The sequence below is a fragment of the Orcinus orca genome, chromosome 6 (genome assembly GCF_937001465.1).
Source record: "Orcinus orca chromosome 6, mOrcOrc1.1, whole genome shotgun sequence".
NCBI lineage: Eukaryota > Metazoa > Chordata > Mammalia > Artiodactyla > Delphinidae > Orcinus > Orcinus orca.
Window position 1 is genome coordinate 22,707,178 of NC_064564.1, and position 22,074 is coordinate 22,729,251.

The following is a 22,074-nucleotide window of genomic DNA, read 5'->3' on the forward strand; positions in this document are numbered from 1 at the left end:
GGGGATGTACCAAGGAAGAGTATCTTGTAATCAAATCAAACTTGGAGTGATACTAGAGTTGGAGAGAACGCAGAGCACATGTTCTAGAAGCAAAAAGAAGAGAAAATCTTAAAGAGGGATTACTGTACTGTTAATGCCAAAAACTGACGAGAAGAGAAGTAATAGGAGTACTACAAGTATCCATTTTATTTGGCCATTAGAAGACCATTGTGATATAATGGGAAGATATATGCTTAATGGAAAACAATAAGCTTTCTTACATAGGTGAAAATTGTAGGGGTTGAACTGTATATGATGGTGTCGGATTACAAATGAAGTGATCATTACTTAGTTATTTAAACTCTACTTTAGGGGCATCGCATCTCCATGACCTTTGTTACATATACCCATAGCCCTTTTGAACCAAACCACTGAAGCAAGTGCTCCTTAATTTTGAGTGAGATTTAGCATCATTTACTATGTCTTATAATTTTTTAAAAAAAGGCGAAATAATATGAGGTGCCATTTTGTTTTAATTCATGGGAATGACTATAATTTTTAACTAATGTCCAAAGTTGTCAAGAGTAGGGACACGTAGCTTTTCGAGGCAGGAGCCTGCTGTGTCCTCCTTTGCCTGGTAAAGCAATAAAGCTATCCTTTTCTACTTCACCACCCCCCAAAAAAAGTTGTCAAGAGTATAAGAAAAAAAGAATTTTCAAATTTTATTGCTAAAAGCATAATTGGTGTCTAGAAGAGCAATTTGATGGTATCAGATTCAAATATTTTATTCCTAGGAACTTGCTTTATCCTCAGGAAAATTACATATATACATATATGTGCATATCTGACAAATATGTTCAATTAAATTGGATATCACATTATATATTATTATATATAATATATATGATCTATATTAATCTGTATTTATACGTGTATATATACAGAGATATTTATTGAAACATTTTTGAAATAGAAAAACTGTAGAAATAATCTAAATTAAATGCCTATTCATAAGGTATGGCCTATCTAGTCAAACGTATTCCTCAACCTTTGAAGAATTAGTTTAGCCTTAAGTGATGTAATTTTAAAAAACCTCCAAGATAAGTTTTCTAAAGGAATTGCAATTTTAAAAAAAGCAATTTAAAAGCAATTGCAAAATAGTACGTAGAATAGGTTAATTTGTATACATTTTAAGTATATATATATATGTATGAATATGAATAAGAGAGTGAATTCTACTTTTAATCTAATAAACTTTCTATGTAGTTTTAATCCTTTAATATGTGTTTGCACTGATTTTTTTTTCAAATACAATGTATGATAGCTTTCTTTTTTATAAAAATTTCAGATCTGGCCTTCTCATGCTAATTTTCCCAATAGTAGGTAAGTTTCAGATATGAATACCAGACTGTTAGCTATCACTACACTTTTTATCCTTTTATTTTAGGAGTAGTTCAAGATTTTTACTTTTTAAAAAGTTTTCTTTGGGGCTTCCCTGGTGGCGCAGTGGTTGGGGGTCCGCCTGCCGATGCAGGGGACGCGGGTTCGTGCCCCGGTCCAGGAGGATCCCACATGCCACGGAGCGGCTGGGCCCGTAGGCCATGGCCGCTGGGCCTGCGTGTCCAGAGCCTGTGCTCCGCAGCGGGAGAGGCCACAACAGTGAGAGGCCCGTGTGCCGCAAAAAAAAGTTTTCTTTAACTTTTTACTCTGTGAGCAGGAATCAGTTATGGTCTGTAGTGCATAAACAAAGTATTAGTCCCAACGTTTATTTAATAGATATTGGAGCAACTTATTGTGTGCACTGGGTACTGTTGTGAGTCCTAGATATACACCAATACCTAAACAAAGTCCTTGTCCTCATGGCGCTTATAAGAGTGGAAAAGTCAGAAAACAAATGGTTTATTAATAAAGTGCCTGGTAGTGACAAATGGGATGAAAAATTATAAAACAGAGTGAACGGTAAAAAAATGATCAGAGTGGAGAGAAGATTTTAGAAAGTGTGGTCAGGAAATGTACCTCTCAGCCATCTGAGATCTAAATGAAGAGAGAAAGAAAGTCATGGAAGCTCCAGGAGACATGTGATTCAGGTAGAAAAGTGGAAAAGTCCTGAGGCGAAAGGAAAGGGGGCTAGGATGGATTCAGCTTAGCAGAGAACAATAGGAGAAGGACTGGGCCAGGTCAGATAGAGCCTTGGAAACTGTGGCTAGGGGTTTGAATTTTATTCTTAGTGTGATTAGAGAATTTTACGAAGGGATAATGTGATCTGGTTAGGCTTTAAAAAGACATCTTGTTCTGCTAAGCAAAAAGTGAATTGGGGGCTTCCCTGGTGGCGCAGAGGTTGAGGAACCACCTGCCAATGCAAGGGACACGGGTTCGTGCCCTGGTCTGGGAAGATCCCACGTGCCGTGGAGCGGCTGGGCCTGTGAGCCATGGCCGCTGAGCCTGCGCGTCCGGAGCCTGTGCTCCGCAACGGGAGAGGCCACAGCAGTGAGAGGCCCGCGTACCGCAAAAAGAAAAAAAAAAAATTGAATTGGGGCAGAAGGCAAAGGAGAGATTGAAACCAGTTAGGAAGCATTGTAATTGTCTGGGGTGAGCAGTGATGACTCGAAGTAGAGTGATGGCTCTACCTCCACGGCACGCTGGCCTTAACTCCATCACGGATCTCATCACTGTAATGAGAGCAATGGTAAGTGTCCATTTATATTTTTTTCTCGTGCCGTTCCTCTCTGTAAACTCAGATACAGACCAAGGGGGTCAGCAATGGGATGTAGAGAAGAGGGTAGTTAGGAGAAACATTTTGAAGAAAAAAATGATAGAGATAACACTGCTGTAACGGGAATGATTAACTGGGGACCCGTGGAAATCTATGAGACCTTGTGCAAAATGTATGCATATGGGTATCTTTTATGGAGATGACCCATAGGTTTTTGTCAGATTCTCACAGGAGCCTGAAACTTAAAGAAAACAAAATAGCTGAGCATCATTGAGTAATTGGAAAAGTGGTATTTCCATTTATAGAATCATATTTCTATACGGTACTGTCAGATATCTGCTATTACTTGGCACCATCTCCAACTTTTTAGACAATTACTGTTATTTTTATTTTATAATGTCTTAGGGTCCTATGATGGTATCTGTATAGAGTTGAGGTAATTCAAAACTATTAATCAAGTGAAACTGAATATGAGAATTTCTCAGTTATTTAGAGGATTAATATTTATACACTGTTCCTCATGGTTTTAAAAAAAGTATTTCCTTAATTTATAAGAAAGACAAAGGGTAAAACAAATATTCTACGCATAGAAAAATATAGTTAGGAAATTATGGAACAGTTTCCCTAATAATGAAGGAATTCAGACTGGAACAGCGTGAGGTTCTACTGTATTTGTTAAATTAGCAAAACTAACCCAGTGATTCTTTTTTTAAGCACTGGCAGGATTAGGGACTAAGGGATGCACCAACACGTTTCTCCTGGCTTTGTAAACTGGCCAGTCCTTCTGGAGAGCAACCTGCTGTGGGTCGGGGATCACAACACTGTTCGTAGTGTTTGATCCAATAATTTGTTTGAGCAATCTCACTAATGGGCTTATTAACCAAAGGAATATGTTTATAGCTTGTTATGGCAATATGGTTATTCATCATAGTGAAAATGAAGTAGCAACCTAAATATCTAGCAATAATGAACTAGACAAGGATTCTATATTTAATGGCTACTGGCATGCATATGATGTATAAGCTAGTGGAATTTAAGTGTATGGAACTATTTATATAAAATAATAGTGAGTGAAAAGAGCTAAAACAGATATAGACCAATTGCAACACTTTTGTACACTGCTAATAATCAGAAGACAGTGCAGTGATATAAATAATTGATATTGTGGGGCTTTGTGGTGGGGGGGGTGCCTAATTTTTTGTTCTAGAATGTTAGATGTCCAGTCTCATACACTCACACAGAGAGCATCACCTGGTGGAGGGGGTAGAATACAGTATTATGTTTAAGAGGCTCTGGAGCCAGACAACTTAGTTGAAGTCCTGGTTTTCTTAGTTCTATGATCTGGAACAAAAATTTATTTGTTTATTGTCTCTAGGTCGCATTTGCAAACTGAGGATCATAATACTACCTTCTTTATAAGCTTGTTATAAGCATTAAAAGAGATTACTGCAAAGTGTTTGGCAAATAGCAAGGGCTAAATATGTTTTAACTAGCATTGTTATTGTATACTTTGATCAATCATGTACATATTAATTACTATGTGTCAGGCTGTTTTCTAAGAGGTTTATAAATGGCATAGCTACCTGACTAGATTGTATTAAGCAGGGACTATATCTTTTTTTTTTTGGCTGTGTTGCGTCTTTGTTGCTGCACATGGGCTTTCTATAGTTGCGGCAAGAGGGGGCTACTCCTCATTGCGGTGCACGGGCTTCTCATTGCAGTGGCTTCTTTGGTTGTGGCGCACGGGCTCTAGGTGCGTGGGGTTCAGTAGTTGCGGTGCGTGGGCTCAGTGGTTGCAGTGTGCGGGCTCTAGAACACAGGCTCAGTAATTGTGGCACATGGGTTGCTCTGTGGCATGTGGGATCTTCTTGGGCCAGGGCTCGAACCTGTGTACCCTGCATTGGCAGGTGGATTCCTACCACTACTCAACAGGGAAGTAACAGGGACTATATCTTATAATTATCTTGTGTCTTCTGTCTATAGTACTTAGCAAGGTAACTTGCACATAATACATAATGAATATCTAGTAGATGAATGCAAATGGGGTTCTCCTTTCCTAAGGATGAACAGTTCTCCACTAATTTTATACTTCTATATGGAGGGTTTTTCCTAAGGAACACTCACCCTATCAGATTGTGTACTGGTTACTGTCCTCTTATTATTTGTTGAAATCCTATCCTTATTTTATCCCAAAGAATGCAAGACCAGCTGGCCTCAGCAGCAGGGAATGTGGTTGGAACATGAGACTCAGAGTCACCAGCCCCAGTCTCAGTGTTGACTGTCCACATAAGCACAGTGTGACCCGGAGCCAATCCCCAATTCCTTTTGTCTCTGAGTCTCCATATGTCATTTGGGAAGATTTCTTGCCATAGTTCTCAAGAATTTAAAAGAAGGCTTCCAGAAATCAACAGTGCAAACAGAAATGCAAACACTCTTTTTCACAAATGATTAAGAGGAAGAAAATTATAGAAGGGCAGGGGAAGAAAAGCTCATGCCAGTGACCTAATTTTTCCCATATAATATTTGTCTTTCTTCATTTGCTGGAAAATCCTCATCAAGGAAAACATTATGAAGACAAACCACAGCAAATCAAATCACTAGGTCTGTACATTTCCATGTAACAAGGCATAAACCAGTGTAAGATAATCAACATAAAAATTTCAGCATGAGATGGGAGAGCGAGCTAATTAATTCATATATATATATATTTCTCTTTCTGTGTTGGGTATTTTCTAATTCTGACCATCAGATGCAGAGTGAGCTCTATAGGCTGGAAACTATACTTTGACCTCCTGAAAACTGAGATCTCTTGTTCTATTTCATGTTACTTTCATTGTCACTAGGGTCACTAATGTGTTGTGGAAAGAAAGGGGACAGCAGAGGGCCCCCTATGATTAGAACATGACTGCTTAAGTGTGAACAGTGCAATGTTTAAGCATATAAACCCAAGAAGAGGCCAATGGCTGGAAGTTCCCTTACCAGGTGCTGGCTGTATCATTCTCTGGTAGTGGGAAAAAGTGTCTTGAAACTCTGGGTGCCCTTTGTCAAAGACTTTCTTTTGTTGCCAGATCAAGATAGCCCTTTCTCATCCCAAATGTTCCAGACAAAATGAATCAGTTGGATAAATGCTGATGCATTTATTTGTTGAAATATTACTCAGACTTTAGGACAGACAGAAAAATATCTCAAACATGGAAAAAATTTTCACAATACAGTATTGAGTAGAAATTCTATAGAAAATGTCATACACAGTATAATCTCTATTATCTATAGGTATACATATACCCTTAGAGAAATTATTGGACAGAAACATATATAGATGTTACCAGTATCTACCTCTGAGTTATGGGATGTTTTGCATTCTTTATATTTGTCATTTTATTGGTATGATCCTACATTACACTTTTAATCAGAAATAAAATTAGAAATATTAAGGTACTTCTGTTTAAAATGTTACAGTTTTCTTTTTAACAGGCAGCAGTTTCAACTAGTGGTAAAGTAAGCATGTGGTCAGGCAAATGAAAAGTTCTGTATTGCAGAGACCTGGAAGGAATTTGCGGCAAAGAAAGTAGTAAAGGATGACACAGGGTCAACATTCGATGAGAACTCATTGTTTTACCTCTAAGACTAGTTTATGATTGTTAGACTTGGAATAGACCTTGGGAATCAACTAGACCTAACTCTCCAATTTACAAATGAGGGAACCAAAGCTCTGGGAAATAAAGTGATTTCCCAAGTTCCAGAAGCAAGGCAGTAGCAGGACTAGGAAGACAATTGAACCTACCTAGACTTTAGACCATGCTTTTTTTTTTTTTTTTTTTGCAGTACGTGGGCCTCTCCCGTTGTGGAGCACAGGCTCCGGACACGCAGGCTCAGCAGCCATGGCTCACGGGCCCAGCCGCTCCGCGGCATGTGGGATCTTCCCGGACCGGGGCACAAACCTGTGTCCCCTGCATCGGCAGGCGGACTCTCAACCACTGCGCCACCACGGAAGCCCGAGACCATGCTTTTTTTTGCTCCATAGCCTCCTTAGCTGCCCAGTTCTGGTTCTGTCACCTGTGTACACATTAGGATAAGTCTGGAAGATTCCCTCTGATGCAGGCTAGTTACAGATGGGCTGTTCTATCCCCATGTAGGGGAACTTTAGAAGACCAAATTATTTCGAAGACAGGTGGGGGCTTCTGATGATCTGAAATGAGAATCCAAGACCTGAGCTCTGACCTGGTGTCTGAAGCCCCCTATTTAGTTGCAAAGATGACCTGGGGACAAGCTGGACTTGGAACATCTGGGATTCTCAGGAAAAGTTCTAAGGATTTATTCTAATTTGGATCATTTCCACCTTTCCTTAAGGTGTCATGGCAATGTGCCTGTACCGTCTCAACATCAGTCAGACCATTGCCAGAAAAGGGCCTTATTTCCTTGGTTACTTAGGATGTACTCATTGCGAAGGTGCAGTGAAAGCTTGAATGACATTTTTTATCAAGAAATACATATTGGGACTTCCCTGGTGGTGCAGTGGTTAAGAATCCACCTGCCAACTCAGGGGACATGGGTTCAAGCCCTGGTCCGGGAAGATTCTACATGCCATGGAGCAACTAAGCCCATGCACCACAACTACTAAGCCTGCGCTCTAGAGCCCACGAGCCACAACTACTGAGCCCGCGCGCCACAACTACTGAAGCCCTGGTGCCCTAGAGCCTGCGTGCTGCAACTCCTGAGCCTGCGTGCTGCAACTACTGAAGTCCACACGCCTAGCGCCCGTGCTCCACAACAAGAGAAGCCACCACAGTGAGAAGCCTGTGCACCGCAACAAAGATTAGCCCCCGCTCACCACAACTAGAGAAAGCCTGCGAGCAGCAATGAAGACCCAACACAGCCGAAAATAAATAAATAAAAAGAAAGAAATGCATTTTGAATGAGCACTGATAATGCACTCAGCATCGTGCTAGGCACTGGAAAACCTCAGAAGAACTAGAGGGCATGTTCTTGCTCTCAAGTAGTAAGTACATTGGGCCGAGCTCTGTGTCTTCAGACAGACAGTGTCTCTGGGCCTGTGTCACATCTTTAAAGCAAAGGTGACATTACTGTAAAGTATGTTGCTAAGGAGCTAAAGGCTAAATTGTAGAGACAAGATTAACACACACGATTTGACAGAGAGAATATGTAAAACAGCATGGATGACATGCTACATTGTCTAACTGGTAAGAGAAAGGTCAGCTAGGATTTACCGAGGTCAGATTAGTCTCCACAGGAAGGCAGATCTTTTTGGTTAGACAGAATTTGGGGCCAATTTGGATTAGAGGAACAATATTGCATGTCCCATGTGTTTCTTGAGCAAGGTGCATAAATTCTCATGGTTAGCAAGACGTAACAGCTCTGAAGCAGTTCATGGTGGATAGTACATTTTGAAGAGCAATTTATTTTAGGGAACTTAGTGTTTGGATATTTCCCCAACAATTAGAGAAATTCAGCCAGAGCAGAGTCAAGGTGTTACTGTTTTTCTGATAAGCGCATAGGATGTAATATTATGCGCTATGATGTTACAGGCATTCTTCTAAGTGCTGGTTGTTAATTTTCTCACTAAATCATCACAGGAACTCTATAAATTAGCAAAGTTAACTAAAACTCTATAAGTTGAGGCACAGAAAAGTTAGGTGGTTTCTCCAAAGTCTCACAACTAGTAAATGGCCGAACCAGGACCCGAACCCTGCTAATTCAGGTGCTTCTTCTCTGCTTCCTGGTATTTATAGAAAGATATTTATAGAAACCATGGCCTTTGTTCCTATGAGAATTTACCATTGGCCTTTCATATCCCACTAAAGTCGTGGACATTTCCACAGGCTGTCTGATCAATGGTTTGTGGGATGGTAGATTTTCCAATTCTAGTCTATTAATTAAAGTTAATAAGAAGCCATGACTGAGGCTAAGATGCTAAGGGTTAGTGGTGGATTTTAAAACTCGCAGTCCTGCCTGTGGAATTCTGCTCACACAGTCAGGGATGGGTAGGTTTGGGAGCTGAATTTCTAATGGAAGTTTGAATTTCTTTATTCCCATTCTTAAGCAATGAGGCTCTGGGAAAGTACAAGTCTCCTTCCGGGGGGCTTCCAATACCTCAGCCAGTCTTAATGCTTAGAGAGGCAAGAATGTTCATTATCATCATCAATAACAGTAACAAATAGTTACAGAGCATCTCTACTGGGCAAGATGCCAGGTGCTGTGTGGAATACAAAGATGACTAAGATAAAAACGTGTTCTTGAGTAGCTTACAGTCTAGAAGCAGATAACTCTAATTCAAGGAAAAATGTCACAAGTGCCATAAAATATTATATCTCTGCATCTGGCTCTTGGCCAGTCTTGTTTTTTTTGTTTGTTTTGTTTGGAGTTCTTTTTTTTTTTTTTAACATTTTCTTTTCTTTTCTTTCTTTTCTCTTCCTTCCTTCCTTCCTTCTTTCCTTTCCTTCTTTCTTTCCCTCTCCCTCCCTCCCTCCCTTCCTTCCTTCTTTCTTTTTTAAAAATATTTATTTCTCTATTTGGCTGCATGGGGTCTTAGTTGCAGCAGGTGGGATCTTCATCGCGGCATGTGGGATCTTTAGTTCCGGCATGGGAGCTTTTCGTTGTGGAAAGTGGGATCTAGTTCCCTGACCAGGGATCAAACCTAGGCCCCCTGCACTGGAAGCCTGGAGTCTTAACCACTAGACCACCAGGGAAGTCCCTATTTTTATTTATTGAATGAAAGATTCTTTAAATTCTATAGTCCTTTACAAGTTTCAAAAATTGCACACAGATGATTATGATCCCATAATAATCCTTTTGTCCCCCCTGCATAGTTGCAATTGGCACTAAAGGAAAGGAGGTGGGGACGCTGACTGGTAAATGTAGCTGAGGCTGTGTGTCCTGAGCAGAGCAGGCTTGAGTCAAACTAGGCAGAGATGGTACCCTCTGATGATCAGGGGAAGATGGCCAGGCTGAAACTTGATAGTTAAGGGAGGATTTTGAAATGACATAATGAGAGGCAGTAAAGAATTAGAAAGGAGAGTCCTCACCAGGGAAGAAAAGATGAAGGAGTGTTGATAGTAGGTAGAGAGTTCCAGATAGCCAGGCGTGTGGACATGAGGCTTAGGTCCGTACTGAAGAATCAAAGAAAAAGACTGAGGTAGCAGGTGAGAAACCACGCCAGAAGAGTCCCCCATGGGCAAGTCCTACCCACCATGGGCATCCTCCTACCAAGTTCTACATTGTAATGGGACAGCTGCAGGCTCCCCTTGGTGGCCCTAGCCAAAGGAAATCCAGACTGAGTTTGAAGGGACCTGGCTCTAGGGATAAGGAAGCTGGCTTCTCAGGGGCAGATTCTGTATCTTCTTTGGCTTTAAATGTTTCTGAGTCTGCTGCCTCCATAAGCAAGTCTATATTTCCTCAAGATCCCTGAGGGTAAAAGGATGCTGGTTTGCCGGTGGGGAGGTAAAAGGATGCTGGTACCCCATCTCCAGTCTACTTACTTATTGCTGAGTTTGCCACCAGTTCTCTACAACAGGGGTCCCCAACCGCTGGGCTGTGGACCGGTACCAGTCTGCGGCCTGTTAGGAACCGGGCCACAAAGCAGGAGCGGCGGGCGAGCGAGCGAAGCTTCATCTGCGGCTCCCCATCGCTCCCCATCACTGGCATTACGGCCTGAACCATCCCCTCCCACCCCACCCCTGGTCCATGGAAAAATTGTCTTCCATGAAACCAGTCCCTGGTGCCAAAAAGGTTGGGGACCGCTGCTCTACAATACATTCAATGAAGTTCCAGCTCATTTTGAGTTTGTTTTTTAAAGCACCTTGTTTCCCTTTATCTGAAACAAGCTCTTTCCTCAGTTTACGAGACACAGCAATTCCCAGGTTTTTAGACACAGATCCCTCTTACAGGGCCCACAGTGCCATGTAGATGATAGCCACAAAGTAGAAATCCCCTGGCCTTCTTTTCAGAAGCCTGTGACAGGAACCAGACCTCTCCAGCCTGAGGCTGGAATGCTGACATATTCTTGATATAAGAGGAAGTCTGAACTGATGGTTAAATATTTGTACAGCAAGAGAAAGAGGAAACAAGGAGAAACAAAAGCACCCTCCATGTCAGAGTCACAGGACCATCTACTCTGGCAGGCCACATCAGCCGAAGCCAAACGTAAGTATAGTTAGGTTACACGTGTGATTTGGTCTTCAGAAAAAAGCTATCTGTCTGAGGATGCTGTGTTCCAGCCACTTTAATTGGAGTGATAACAGAGCCGCTGTCAAAGAGCCTCTAAGTTCCATTTCAGTTCTAGACTGTTCTCAACAGGCTGCTCTGACTAGAAATCATTAGTCCTGGAGGCTCAGAGTCTACCAGTCTAATTACACACAGACTAAGCTCTTACTTTTACTGGTGACTTTTTATTTCAAAATTTTCCCACTATAATTTGGATAATAAATAAAAAATCTCCTCTAATTTTTGCCATTTAGGATAACCACTAATATAACTTCGGTGCATTTGTTTTATGTATATGGAATCTTTAGAGATATATAATGACAATGCACATAAAGTTTAAAACATTAACTGTAGTAAAATATACATAACATAAAATTTATTACCCTAGCCAATTTTAAGTGACAGTTCAGTAGCATTAAGCATATACACGTTGGGGGCTTCCCTGGTGGCGCAGTGGTTGAGAGTCCGCCTGCTGATGCAGGGCACACGGGTTCGTGCCCCGGTCCGGGAAGATCCCACATGCCGGGGAGCGGCTGGGCCCGTGAGCCATGGCCGCTGAGCCTGCGCGTCCGGAGCCTGTGCTCCGCAACGGGAGAGGCCACAACAGTGAGAGGCCCGTGTACCGCAAAAAAAAAAAAAAAAAAAAAAGAATATACACGTTGTTGAGCAACCAACCAACCTCTGGACGTTTTTCAGCTTGCAAAACAAAAACTCACTTCCTCCTCCCTCCAGACCCTGGAAACCACCTTTCTACTTTCGGATTCTATGAATTTGACTACTCTAGTTAGCTCAAATAAGTGAAGTCAATATTTGTCTTCTCGTGACTGGCTTATTAAACTTAGCATAATGTCCTCAGGGTTTATCCATGTAGCATGTGTCAGAACTTCCTTCCTTTTTAAGGCTGAATAATATTCTACTGTATGCAAATATCACATTTTGTTTATTCATCCACCAATGAACATTTGGGTTGCTTCCTCCTTTTGGCAATTGTGCACAATGCCGCTGTGAATTTACATGAAGTTTTATACCCTACTTTTTACTTTCCATTGTAATATCTAGGTATAAACATATATAATTTTTTCCAGGTTGATATATAGCCTCCATAATAATCTTTCTTTCTCTGTTTTAACAGCAACATGGTAGTCCTTCAAACCCATATTCTTAAATCTTTTCTACAGTTGGACATTAGAAATGTTTCCAGTTTTTCCCTCACTGCTGATAAAAATTTTGTACCTGTGATATTCCCCCCATATTTTACTTTATATTCTTAGATTCCTACAAAGTGAAATTACTAGGTTTAAAAGATATGGACATTTTATAACTTGAAAGACAGGAGATTTGGGGGGGAGATAAATAAGGAGTTTGGGATTAACATATATGCACTACTATATATAAAACAGGTAAACAACAGGGACCTACTGTATAGCACAATGTTTTGTAATAACCTATAATGAAAAAGAATCTGAAAAATTATATATATAAGTACATATATATATATAGCTGAATCACTTTGCTCTTGAAACTAACACAACATTGTAAATTAACTATATGTTAATTAAAAAAAAAGAACTTCTTCCAAAGGAAAGAAAAAAAGAAAGACAAGAGATAGAAAGCCAAATTGCTTTCTAAAAGAATTGTATCTATTTGCACACTAATAGTGTATATGAATTTACATTTCCCCATATTCACACCAGCTTTTTTTTTTTTATTTTTCTGGCTGTGCTGCACAGCATGTAGGATCTTAGTTCCCCAACCAGGGATTGAACCCCTGCCCCCGCCTAAGTGGAATCATGGAGTCTTAACCATTGGACCGCCAGGTAAGTCCTTATTTATTTATTTATTTTTTACATTAGAAAATTAAACAGGAGGAAGATAAGGGCTCATTTCTTTTTTCTTTTTTTTAAAATATTTATTTATTTATTTGGCTGCACTGGGTCTTAGTCGTGGCACACAGGATCTTCATGGTGGCATGCGGGATCTTTATTTGCAGCATGTGAACTCTTAGTTGCAGCATGCGGGATCTAGTTCCCTGACCAGGGATTGAACCTGGGCCCCCTGCATTGAGAGCGCAGAGTCTCAGCCACTGGACCACCAGGGAAGTCCCAAGACCTCAGTTCTGTTTGATAGACAACACTGTGATTATTAACAGTGATGGGCATTTATGAGAACACTCCAAACTTGGCCAGCCTGTGAATACTAGCATGGTTACAGTTAACTGAGATATATATAATGTATAATATATGCATATAGTAGAAACATGTCTGCTATGTAGTGGAGGGCTCAGTAAATGAGAGCTATTATTATTGGTGCTATGATTTCTATTAATGCCCGAAGTATGATGATTCTTAGCCAGTACATGGTCTCTCAGGCCCTCTGCTCCTCTAAACAAGGGATCCCCAACCCCTGGGCCACGGACCGGTACCTGTCTGTGGCCTGTTAGGAACCGGGCTGCACAGCAGGAGGTGAGCAGCAGGCAAGTGAGTGAAGCTTCATCTGTATTTACAGCCGCTCCCCATTGCTCGCATTATCACCTGAACTCTGCCTTCTGTCAGCATTATGGTGAGTTGTATAATTATTTCATTGTATATTACAATGTAATAATAATAGAAATAAAGTGTACAATAAATGTAATGTGCTTGAATCATCCCAGCACCATCTCCCCTCCCCAACCCGGCCCTGTCAGTAGAAAAATTGTCTTCCATGAAACCGGTCCCTGGTGCCAAAAAAGTTGGGGACCGCTGCTCTAAACCATGGTTTTCCAACTATATGGGTCATTTGCAGTTTGGTGGTCTCTCAAAACAGTTTGTTCTTCCCTGTGGAGGTGCTCTACACAAGCTCTTTGCAGCTAATGCTCTCTACACACAGCTTTGCTTTGCTGGTGGCTGCCCTGAGACCTCAGAGTACCAAAGCTGTACTTAGGCTGGAGGGCATCACGGTAGAAGTGTCATCTGGGCTCCAGCATGACATTGCCTTATGCCCAGAATCTTGTCAATGTCTTTATTATTAATACGCTCCTCTATCTTTTGGCCCTAATGCCCTCTTTTCAGAGAGGCTCAAGGCAACAGGAATGTAAGGGAGCCCGTATGCCATGCTCCCTTCAGTAGTCAGAATAATGACCCTTCCTCCCCCCCAAGATGTCCACACCATATTCTTGGAACCTGTGAATCTGTTACCTTACATGGTAAAGGGCCTTTGCAGATGTGATTGAGTTCAGGATCTTGAGATGGGGAGATTATCTTGGATTATCTGAATGAGCCAATGTCATCACATGAGTTCTTTTAAGTGAAGGAGGGAGACAAGAGGCTAAGAGAGAGAGTGACAGAGAGTTAAATGGAAGAGAGAGAGAGAGAGAGAGAATTAATGCTGTGTTGCTGACTTTGAAGGTGGAAGGGAACCCTGAGCCAAGAAATGAAGGTGGCCTCTAGAGGCTGGAAAAGGCAAGGTAACAGATTCTCTCCTAGAGTCTCCAGAAGAATTGCACCTCTGCCAACTCCTTGAGTTTTAGCCCAATAAGACCTATTTTGGAATTCTGACCTCCAGAACTCTAAGATAATACATTTGTGTTGTTATAAGCCATTAAGTTTGTGGTAATTTGTTATATCAGCAATAGCAAACGCATACACTCCCCTCCTCCTATTTCTATTGATTCCTTCCTATTTCTCTTTCCAGGGTTCCTTTAAATCTCTTTCTTTCTTTTTTTTTTTTTAAGCCTGAACTTGAAAGTTCCCAAGTTAATTAAGACAATTAGAGGGGCTACAAATTCCACAGTTAAGAAGTCTCTGCTGCTACTCTGCTCAACAGTTCCATTTGCTCTTTTGTAAATTATTTATGTTCTTTGCCCGACTGATGACTCTTAATGTCATAAGAGTATAGATCTATAGGGCCACTCGAAGATTCCACAATGAGCCATACTCTCTCATGTAACCATCCATCCAGTCATTCATACAAGAAATATTTACTGGAGACTTCCACGTGCCAGGCTTTGAGCTAGTATTTGGATATAAAGATGGAAGTGCGCAATCTGTGCTTCCACAGAGACCATAGGTGTTGGGTTTTTATACTTAAGAACAATATGCATAGTTTTTTTGTTTGTTTGTTTGTTTTTCTTTTGTTTTTGGTCCTGCAGGTGTTGTAAGATTTGTTTCTTTCTCGAAAGCAGTTGGGTATGTGGAGCCTCTTTGACTAAGTAACAAGCGAGAGGAACCGTACCCTTGTTCTGTTGTGTCTTCCAGTTTGTATTCAGACCCAGACAAAAGTTAATGTGTTTGATGATAGATAAACATGAATGAAAAATGGTGTAGCCCAGTTCCTCTTTATTTAGGATAATTTCTCCCCTCTCTTTATCCTCTTCGGTGCTGCTTTCCTGCCTGTGATGCAGGGAGCTAAGGTTCCAATTAAATCTTTGTGGACAAAAGGTACACATGACATCCCATCCCCAGATAACAGGTGGCAATAAATCCATCAGCACATCCACTTTCAGAGAAGAGTCCTGGCTGAACTGCTAACAGCTGCCAATACCTCACTGAGTACCTTGTACAAGGTGAGCTCTAAGGTAAGATGTTTTTCTCTCTGGACACATTTAATCCTTCCTTGTAATTTGTGTCTCTCAAAAGAGAATTATGCCTGTAAAGTTTACTACTGATTTGTTGACAGATTCCTGGTTTTGTTTGGTTTGTTGTTTTGGTTTTGTTTTGTTTGCTTGAATATTTTTGGTCTGTCCTCAGAGAACTTATTTTATTCCATTTTACATCTTTTGGTTTTCCATTGCTTTTCTTTTAATCTCTTCTTATATTCTTATGTGTGCATGTCTTATATATCCTAACTCAGTTTGTATTTAGATATAGCTTTTCCTTATATACAGAGAAATGAAGGGCCTTAAATGATTTGCATGCATTTTCTGGTTAAAACTGATCTGGAAGTTGGGTTCCATGGGCACCCCTTGTTCACTTGCAACTGTAGTGTGGATGGTGTCCTTCTTCCAGCCCTTGCCTTACAACAGAGTAGCTCAGTGCTAGGATACTTCCAACATTTGAGGCTGATATTGAACCCCAATGATAATCATTTAAAATTATTTAGTTTCTGTATTATGAAAGTAGTTAATTATAGAATGATTATAGAATAACTCAAAATTACAGAAAAGGAAAAAGAAGATAATTTGTCATTGATTATAATAGCTGACACTTGTGGGTGTACCCTTCTAGTCTAGTCTTTTAAAATGGTGCACATATATTTATTTTTTATATAATTGAGGTCAAGCTGTAGATACAATCTAAGATCATTTTTTTCTTAGCATATTAAGAGTATTTTCTAAGTCATCAAAATTATTTGAAAACATTGTTTTTAAGAGCTACTTATATTCCACCATTAAAATGTATCATTTTTATGATACATTTAAAATGTATCACTAACATAAATAATTCAACAGTTATCAATTTTACACATAAATCTTTGGCTGCATTTCTGATTATTTCCTTAAGATAGGTTCCAAATCAAAGGGTATACATTTTTTAGAGCCTGATATGTTTCATGACAGTAATCTATTTTAAACTTTATAAGATTAGAATTGTTGATACTACAACAGAAACAAGATAAAAGAAAATGAAATTCTTCCCAGCAACTGTTATTACCTGAAGTTTAACAAAGTACTCTGACTTAATGCTGACTAATGACATGAAATCCTAAGTAGAAAACGAATCATCAAAGTTGGTATTTTACTTACACAGAGTAGCACACCTTTCTGAGCAGGGGTTTATAGCTTAAACAAAAGAATATGTGTGTTTCTAGTACCATAGAGCAAGGGAAGATGGTGGGGAACATTGCTGCAAGTTAAAAAAAAAAAACCTGGGACTTTGTTCTAGTTTGACACTGATTGTGGGACCTGAGACACATCTCTTAGCTTCTTGAATCTCAGATTTCTCATCTGTGAGATGAAAGGCTTGGTCTAGGTCAGTGTTTCTCAGTGGGCAGCACAGGTAACACTTGTGGCACATGGGCTATTTTGGGGTGGTACATAGACATAGACAGTTATTTTTTTGGCATGGCCCATAAAGTTATCTTTTTAAATGATAATATATCAGTTTTTAAAAAGAGTGGATTTAGAGGAAAAGATTAAGTAAATAACAATACAGGTAGTCCTCAGCTATGACATAAACTACTGAGGTGATGGGCAAATGTCTGATGTTTGAGAAATATAGAGCTAGGTGATCTCTGTAGAACTTGCTTAATGTGTGAGGTAGAATTTCAGATATAAAAAGCCGGTCAGCAATGCTTCCTTGGAAGGCATTCTGTGAACGAGGTAGAGTTATTCAGATGTATAAGAAGTAACAGAGACACAGGCATGGAAAAGGTTCAGATACCATCCTATCACTGGGAGTTTGGGGTTAGCAGATGCAAACTAGTATATATAGGATGGATAAACAACAAGGTCCTACTGTCTAGCACAGGAAACTATATGCAATATCCTGTGATAAACCATAATGGAAAAGAGTATGAAAAGGAATATATATATGTGTGTACCTGAATCACTGTGCTGTACAGCAGAAATCAACAGAACATTGTAAATTAACTATACTTCAGTAAAATATAAACAAACAAACAAACAAACAAAAATACCATCCTATCACTTGCAACTCTTTGTACTTCTCATTTTAATAGTGAGTTTCACTTGTCTGGGCAGAATTTCTCCCAGATCCTCCTTAAAATCCTGGCAGAGGAGCCACCCCTGGCACCCTCATCATGCTCAGGGCAGTTTTGGACGTTCCTCAGTGGTTGCTGAAGAAGGGGAGAGAGTCCCGGAAGCTGGTGTTGCTGGTGGTGTTTGTCGCTCTACTCCTGGACAACATGCTGCTCACTGTGGTGGGTACGTTTGTGGGGCCTGGCGCTGGGGGTTAATTTGCTCTGGTTCCCAGAGGACAGCACATACCCTGTTAGAATTCAGCAGTGAAGGGACTGGAGAATTTTTCTTTTTGTGCTTGAAAACACAAAGATTGCTGGGGATTAGAAGAAATGGCAGGAAATGGAGTCTGAAGCTTGCCAACCTTTGCTGAAAGACCCCAGGGGTTCAAAGAGAATGAGGTTCAGAGAGCATCTGACCGAATCAAAGGGACTGACCCGGAGCCAGAACTGGCAATACTTTTCTTCCTCCACATACTCTCTTCCTAAGGCGCTAATGACTCCAAATGCCCTCTGGGATTGTGAGCACCTTCTCACCATGTTGCCTTTGTCTGCTCTGTCAAAATAACACACTTTATATGGATATCCAACTTCTTATCAAAACCTACCTTTCCTGTGGTTCATTCCCTCCCAGTCCTTCTTTTTTAGTTGGTAGTCTATTCATTTTTACTTTCAGTTGTGCTGGTATATAAATGGGAACCCACATGTTTCCCCTTCTGGGTAAAATATATGCTTTTAAACAAGAATCTTCCTGAAACAAATTATAAATCCAATACAGTCAGTTCTTATTATTCATGGTGTTATGCTCTAGAAATTTTCTGTGAACACTGGATTTAGTCTATACTAAATAATTTCTCTTCGGGGAAATACACACACACACACACACGCCCCCCCCACGCCCCCCCATACATATGTGTGTGTGTGTACACCGTATAGATTATAATCTTAAATCTTAAAAACAACACATCCTGGTAGATTGTATTTTCTTTACAAAAGAGAAAACGAACTTCAGAGGTGTTAAGTGACTTGCCCGAGGCGACCCCACTAACAGATGCTGAGCTGGGATTCAGGCTGTGCCCAACTGGCCCCAGAGCTGGAGTTTCTTGCACCTCGCTGCCCTTCCCCGCCCCATGCTCTGCATCTCTGTGTGAGAGTGAAAGAAGAAGGCAGAGCCCACCTTGTTCAACCTCAGCTGCAAAAGTGAGCATCTGGTGACTCTGTTTTCCACACTCTCTGCATGTATGTCTGAGAAAACCCGCGATGGCTTTGCGAGCATTGATTTTTGTGATTACAAACGTTGGCCAGTAGACGAATTAGCCATTATGGAATCCATGAATGAGGACCAATTGTATGATGGTTGGAATTCAGGTACTTGAGCTAATAGGATAACTCGGGCAGGCGCAGTCTTTGAGTATGCTTCAGATCATGTCACTTAGACGCCTTCCTGAGCATGAGTCTGGACCTCATGGTAATGTCCCTGAACTGACTAGCAGTCAGAAGACAGTCTGTCCTTAGCCCTCATTACTTGTTCTTCTTAACTTTCAGTGCCCATTGTGCCCACCTACCTATATGCCACAGAGTTCAAAGTCAACACTTCTGTGTACCCTGGGCCCACCACAGCTTCCCAGCCTGCCCTCACTTCTACCTTTTCCACCATCTTCTCGTTCTTTGAAAACAACACCTTGGCTATTGAAGAAAGTGTGCCCAGTGGCATAGCATGGACAAGTGACACTCCCAGCACCATCCCCGCTCCGGTCACTGAAGCCATCCCAGCCCATGAAAACAACTGCTTTCAAGGCACAGAGTTCTTGAAGGAAGAGAACCTATGGGTTGGGCTTCTGTTTGCTTCCAAGGCTCTGATGCAACTTCTGCTCAACCCATTCGTGGGGCCTCTCACCAACAGGTATCTCAATGGGTACAGTGCCCCACAGGGTACTCAGGGGCTCAGAAATAAGAGAATGGGCTGAGGTATCATAAAGGTGGTTAGAAGGGATAAAGAAGGGAAAACTCACTTGTCTGCACCCCAGGGTGGTCAGCTGTTTGGGAAAGATAGCATGATATTGATAAAATGACTTGGGCTTCAGATTTTCTTAGTGATGTAATGACTATTGAGTACCAAGAAGAGAACCGGGGAACAGAAGTATACTACTGGTATTATTTCAGTGCCCTGGAACATGGCTTGAATGGGGTAAGGGTAGAAATAGGACAGGCCTCTTGCAGGTTAGAGCACTGGTTTCTTAGTGCTTGTGTTTGGGATTATCCTCATGTTTCAGAAAGACATGCCTTCTGACTAGGTTATTTATCTTTTCTGGAAAAGAGGATTTGGGCCCTGGCCAACAGGTCAATTTGCATGTTTGTTTATATGCAGACAGAACATGTCATATTCTGTCTCTGTACCTGCATTCGGAGACATGTTTTGCCATGCACTCAAATAACTGCATTTTTGTTCCCAATTACATGAAAAAATATAGTGCAAGTATACAGATGCCTATTGGAATCGTATCTTTTTTTAATTCCCTTTTAGGATTGGATATCACATTCCCATGTTTGCTGGCTTTGTTATCATGTTTATCTCCACAGTTAGTAAGTAATTTGCTACCTCTTTTCTTCACTTCATTGGTTAACTTTGATTTTATCACATGCATTACCAAGAAGAGAGCAGGGTCAAGTGAGCTAATTAGTCATCTGACTAAGTGACCTATGACACTGATTTAAATGCTTTACAGTTTTCGTTATGGGGACTAGAGCAGTAGCCGCAACTCAGTCTAGTTGGCATTTGTATATCATGCTATAAAAGAACAGATACTTCACTTCCTTCAGCTTGGGAAAATTGTGAAGGCTGTTTTAATTTGTATGTGTGTATCTATCAGTAATCCCTTGAATGAGTTTAGTACAAACCTCCCATCTTTTTTTTTAAAATAAATTTATTTATTTATTTTTGGCTGCGTTGGGTCTTTGTTGCTGCGCGCAGGCTTTCTCTAGTTGCGGAGGGCTGGGGCTACTCCTTGTTGCGGTGCGCAGGCTTCTCACTGCGGTGTCTTCTCTTGTTGTGGAGCATGGTCTCTAGGCACGGGGGCTTCAGTAGTTGCGGCACACGGGCTCAGTAGTTGTGGCTCGCGGGCTCTAGAGCGCAGGCTCAGTAGTTGTGGCGCACGGGCTTAGTTGCTCCGTGGTGTGTGGGATCTTCCTGGACCAGGGCTGGAACCCATGTCTCCTGCATTGGCAGGCAGATTCTTAACCACTGCGCCACCAGGGAAGCCCCAAACCTCCCATCTTTGAGAAGAGGTCATTGTATTTTGATACGTAAAGGTAAAGGGCAACTAACAAAGAATCTAAATTGGACAGTAGCAACTGGAAAATTCCATAAAAGTTCACTCCCTTCAAGGAAGGCCATTAAAGATTATAGCTTTGGAAAATAGATTTGCTAAGGAAACAAGAAAGAGAAAGACAAATAGTCTACCCAGTATCAGATAACTGTTCCCTAAAGATGGAATAAGAACAGTAAGTGAAATAAAATACATCTGGAAATTGACCCTGAGAAAATAAGAAAAAAATGAATGTGGAGTGGTGGGGGAGAGTTTAATAAAGGGGAAGGCATCCTGCTGCCTCTGCTGCCTCTCTGCTCCGAATAACATACCTTCTCCCTCTTGTTTTTCTTATTACCTTTCTGTTACTTTTCTACTTTTTCTATTGCTCTTTCTCAAATTTTCTTCCCTTCCAGCATAGGACTTGTCTCCTGTCAACCAATACTGAACAGGAATTTGTTGCGTTCAGGGCTGGAAGGTGCAAAGTGCAGGAGCTCAATGTGTGAAGTTCTGTCTGAGAACTTCAGCTTACTTGTGACATTCTAGTTGAATCAAAGAAAATGAAGAAATTAAAGTTAGAAATCTTTATTGAACTTCTAGGAGCTCAGCCTATGCCAAACAGTAAATTAAAAACTAATAAGACGCTCTATTTCATCACATGAGGCATAGTTCATTTCACAAAATTTTATGGTACACACACATGATGCCTTGATGGTGATGGTGAAAAGTCACTGAGGTGAAAAGTCACTGAGGGAACATAAAGAATGAAAAGACATGGCTCTGTCTACCCAGGGGTTCTTAATGCTTGCCTGGGAGCCATGACAAACACCCTGCAAAATAAGATAATGCAGTGTCCTAGTGGATCCCAAACTTTTTAGCATAAGGTCCTTTCCTGATTCTCTGTCAAGAACTGATTTTTTTTTTTAACATTATATTTTTAAATTTATTTATTTATTTTCGGCTGCGTTGGGTCTTCATTGTTGCTCACAGGCTTTCTCTAGTTGTGGTGAGGCGGGCTACTCTTCGTTGCGGTGCACAGGCTTCTCATTGCAGTGGCTTCTCTTGTGGAGCATGGGCTCTAGGCATGCAGGCTTCAGTAGTTGTGGCACGTGGGCTCAGTAGTGTGGCTCATGGGCTCTAGAGCACAGGCTCATTAGTTGTGGCACACGGGCTTAGTTCTCCGTG

The 22,074-nt window shown here is 40.9% G+C and overlaps 1 protein-coding gene across 3 annotated transcripts in view; it reads left to right on the forward strand.

The window, feature by feature from the left end:
- The first annotated feature begins 11,392 nt into the window (after window positions 1-11,392).
- SLC18A1 (solute carrier family 18 member A1) overlaps window positions 11,393-22,074 on the forward strand; it is a 28,996-nt gene continuing 18,314 nt past the window's right edge. Inside the window, exons 1-5 of one of the 3 annotated variants that reach the window (XM_049710699.1) lie at window positions 11,393-13,471; window positions 15,352-15,464; window positions 17,567-17,771; window positions 19,130-19,487; window positions 20,109-20,167. In XM_049710699.1, coding sequence (XP_049566656.1) covers window positions 17,648-17,771; window positions 19,130-19,487; window positions 20,109-20,167 — 541 coding nt within the window. In that variant the 5' untranslated portion in view covers window positions 11,393-13,471; window positions 15,352-15,464; window positions 17,567-17,647. Of the gene's footprint in view, window positions 13,472-14,858; window positions 15,465-17,566; window positions 17,772-18,522; window positions 18,785-19,129; window positions 19,488-20,108; window positions 20,168-22,074 lie in introns of those variants that run through there. The other 2 variants (XM_033429655.2, XM_033429656.2) reach the window with 2 other exon arrangements.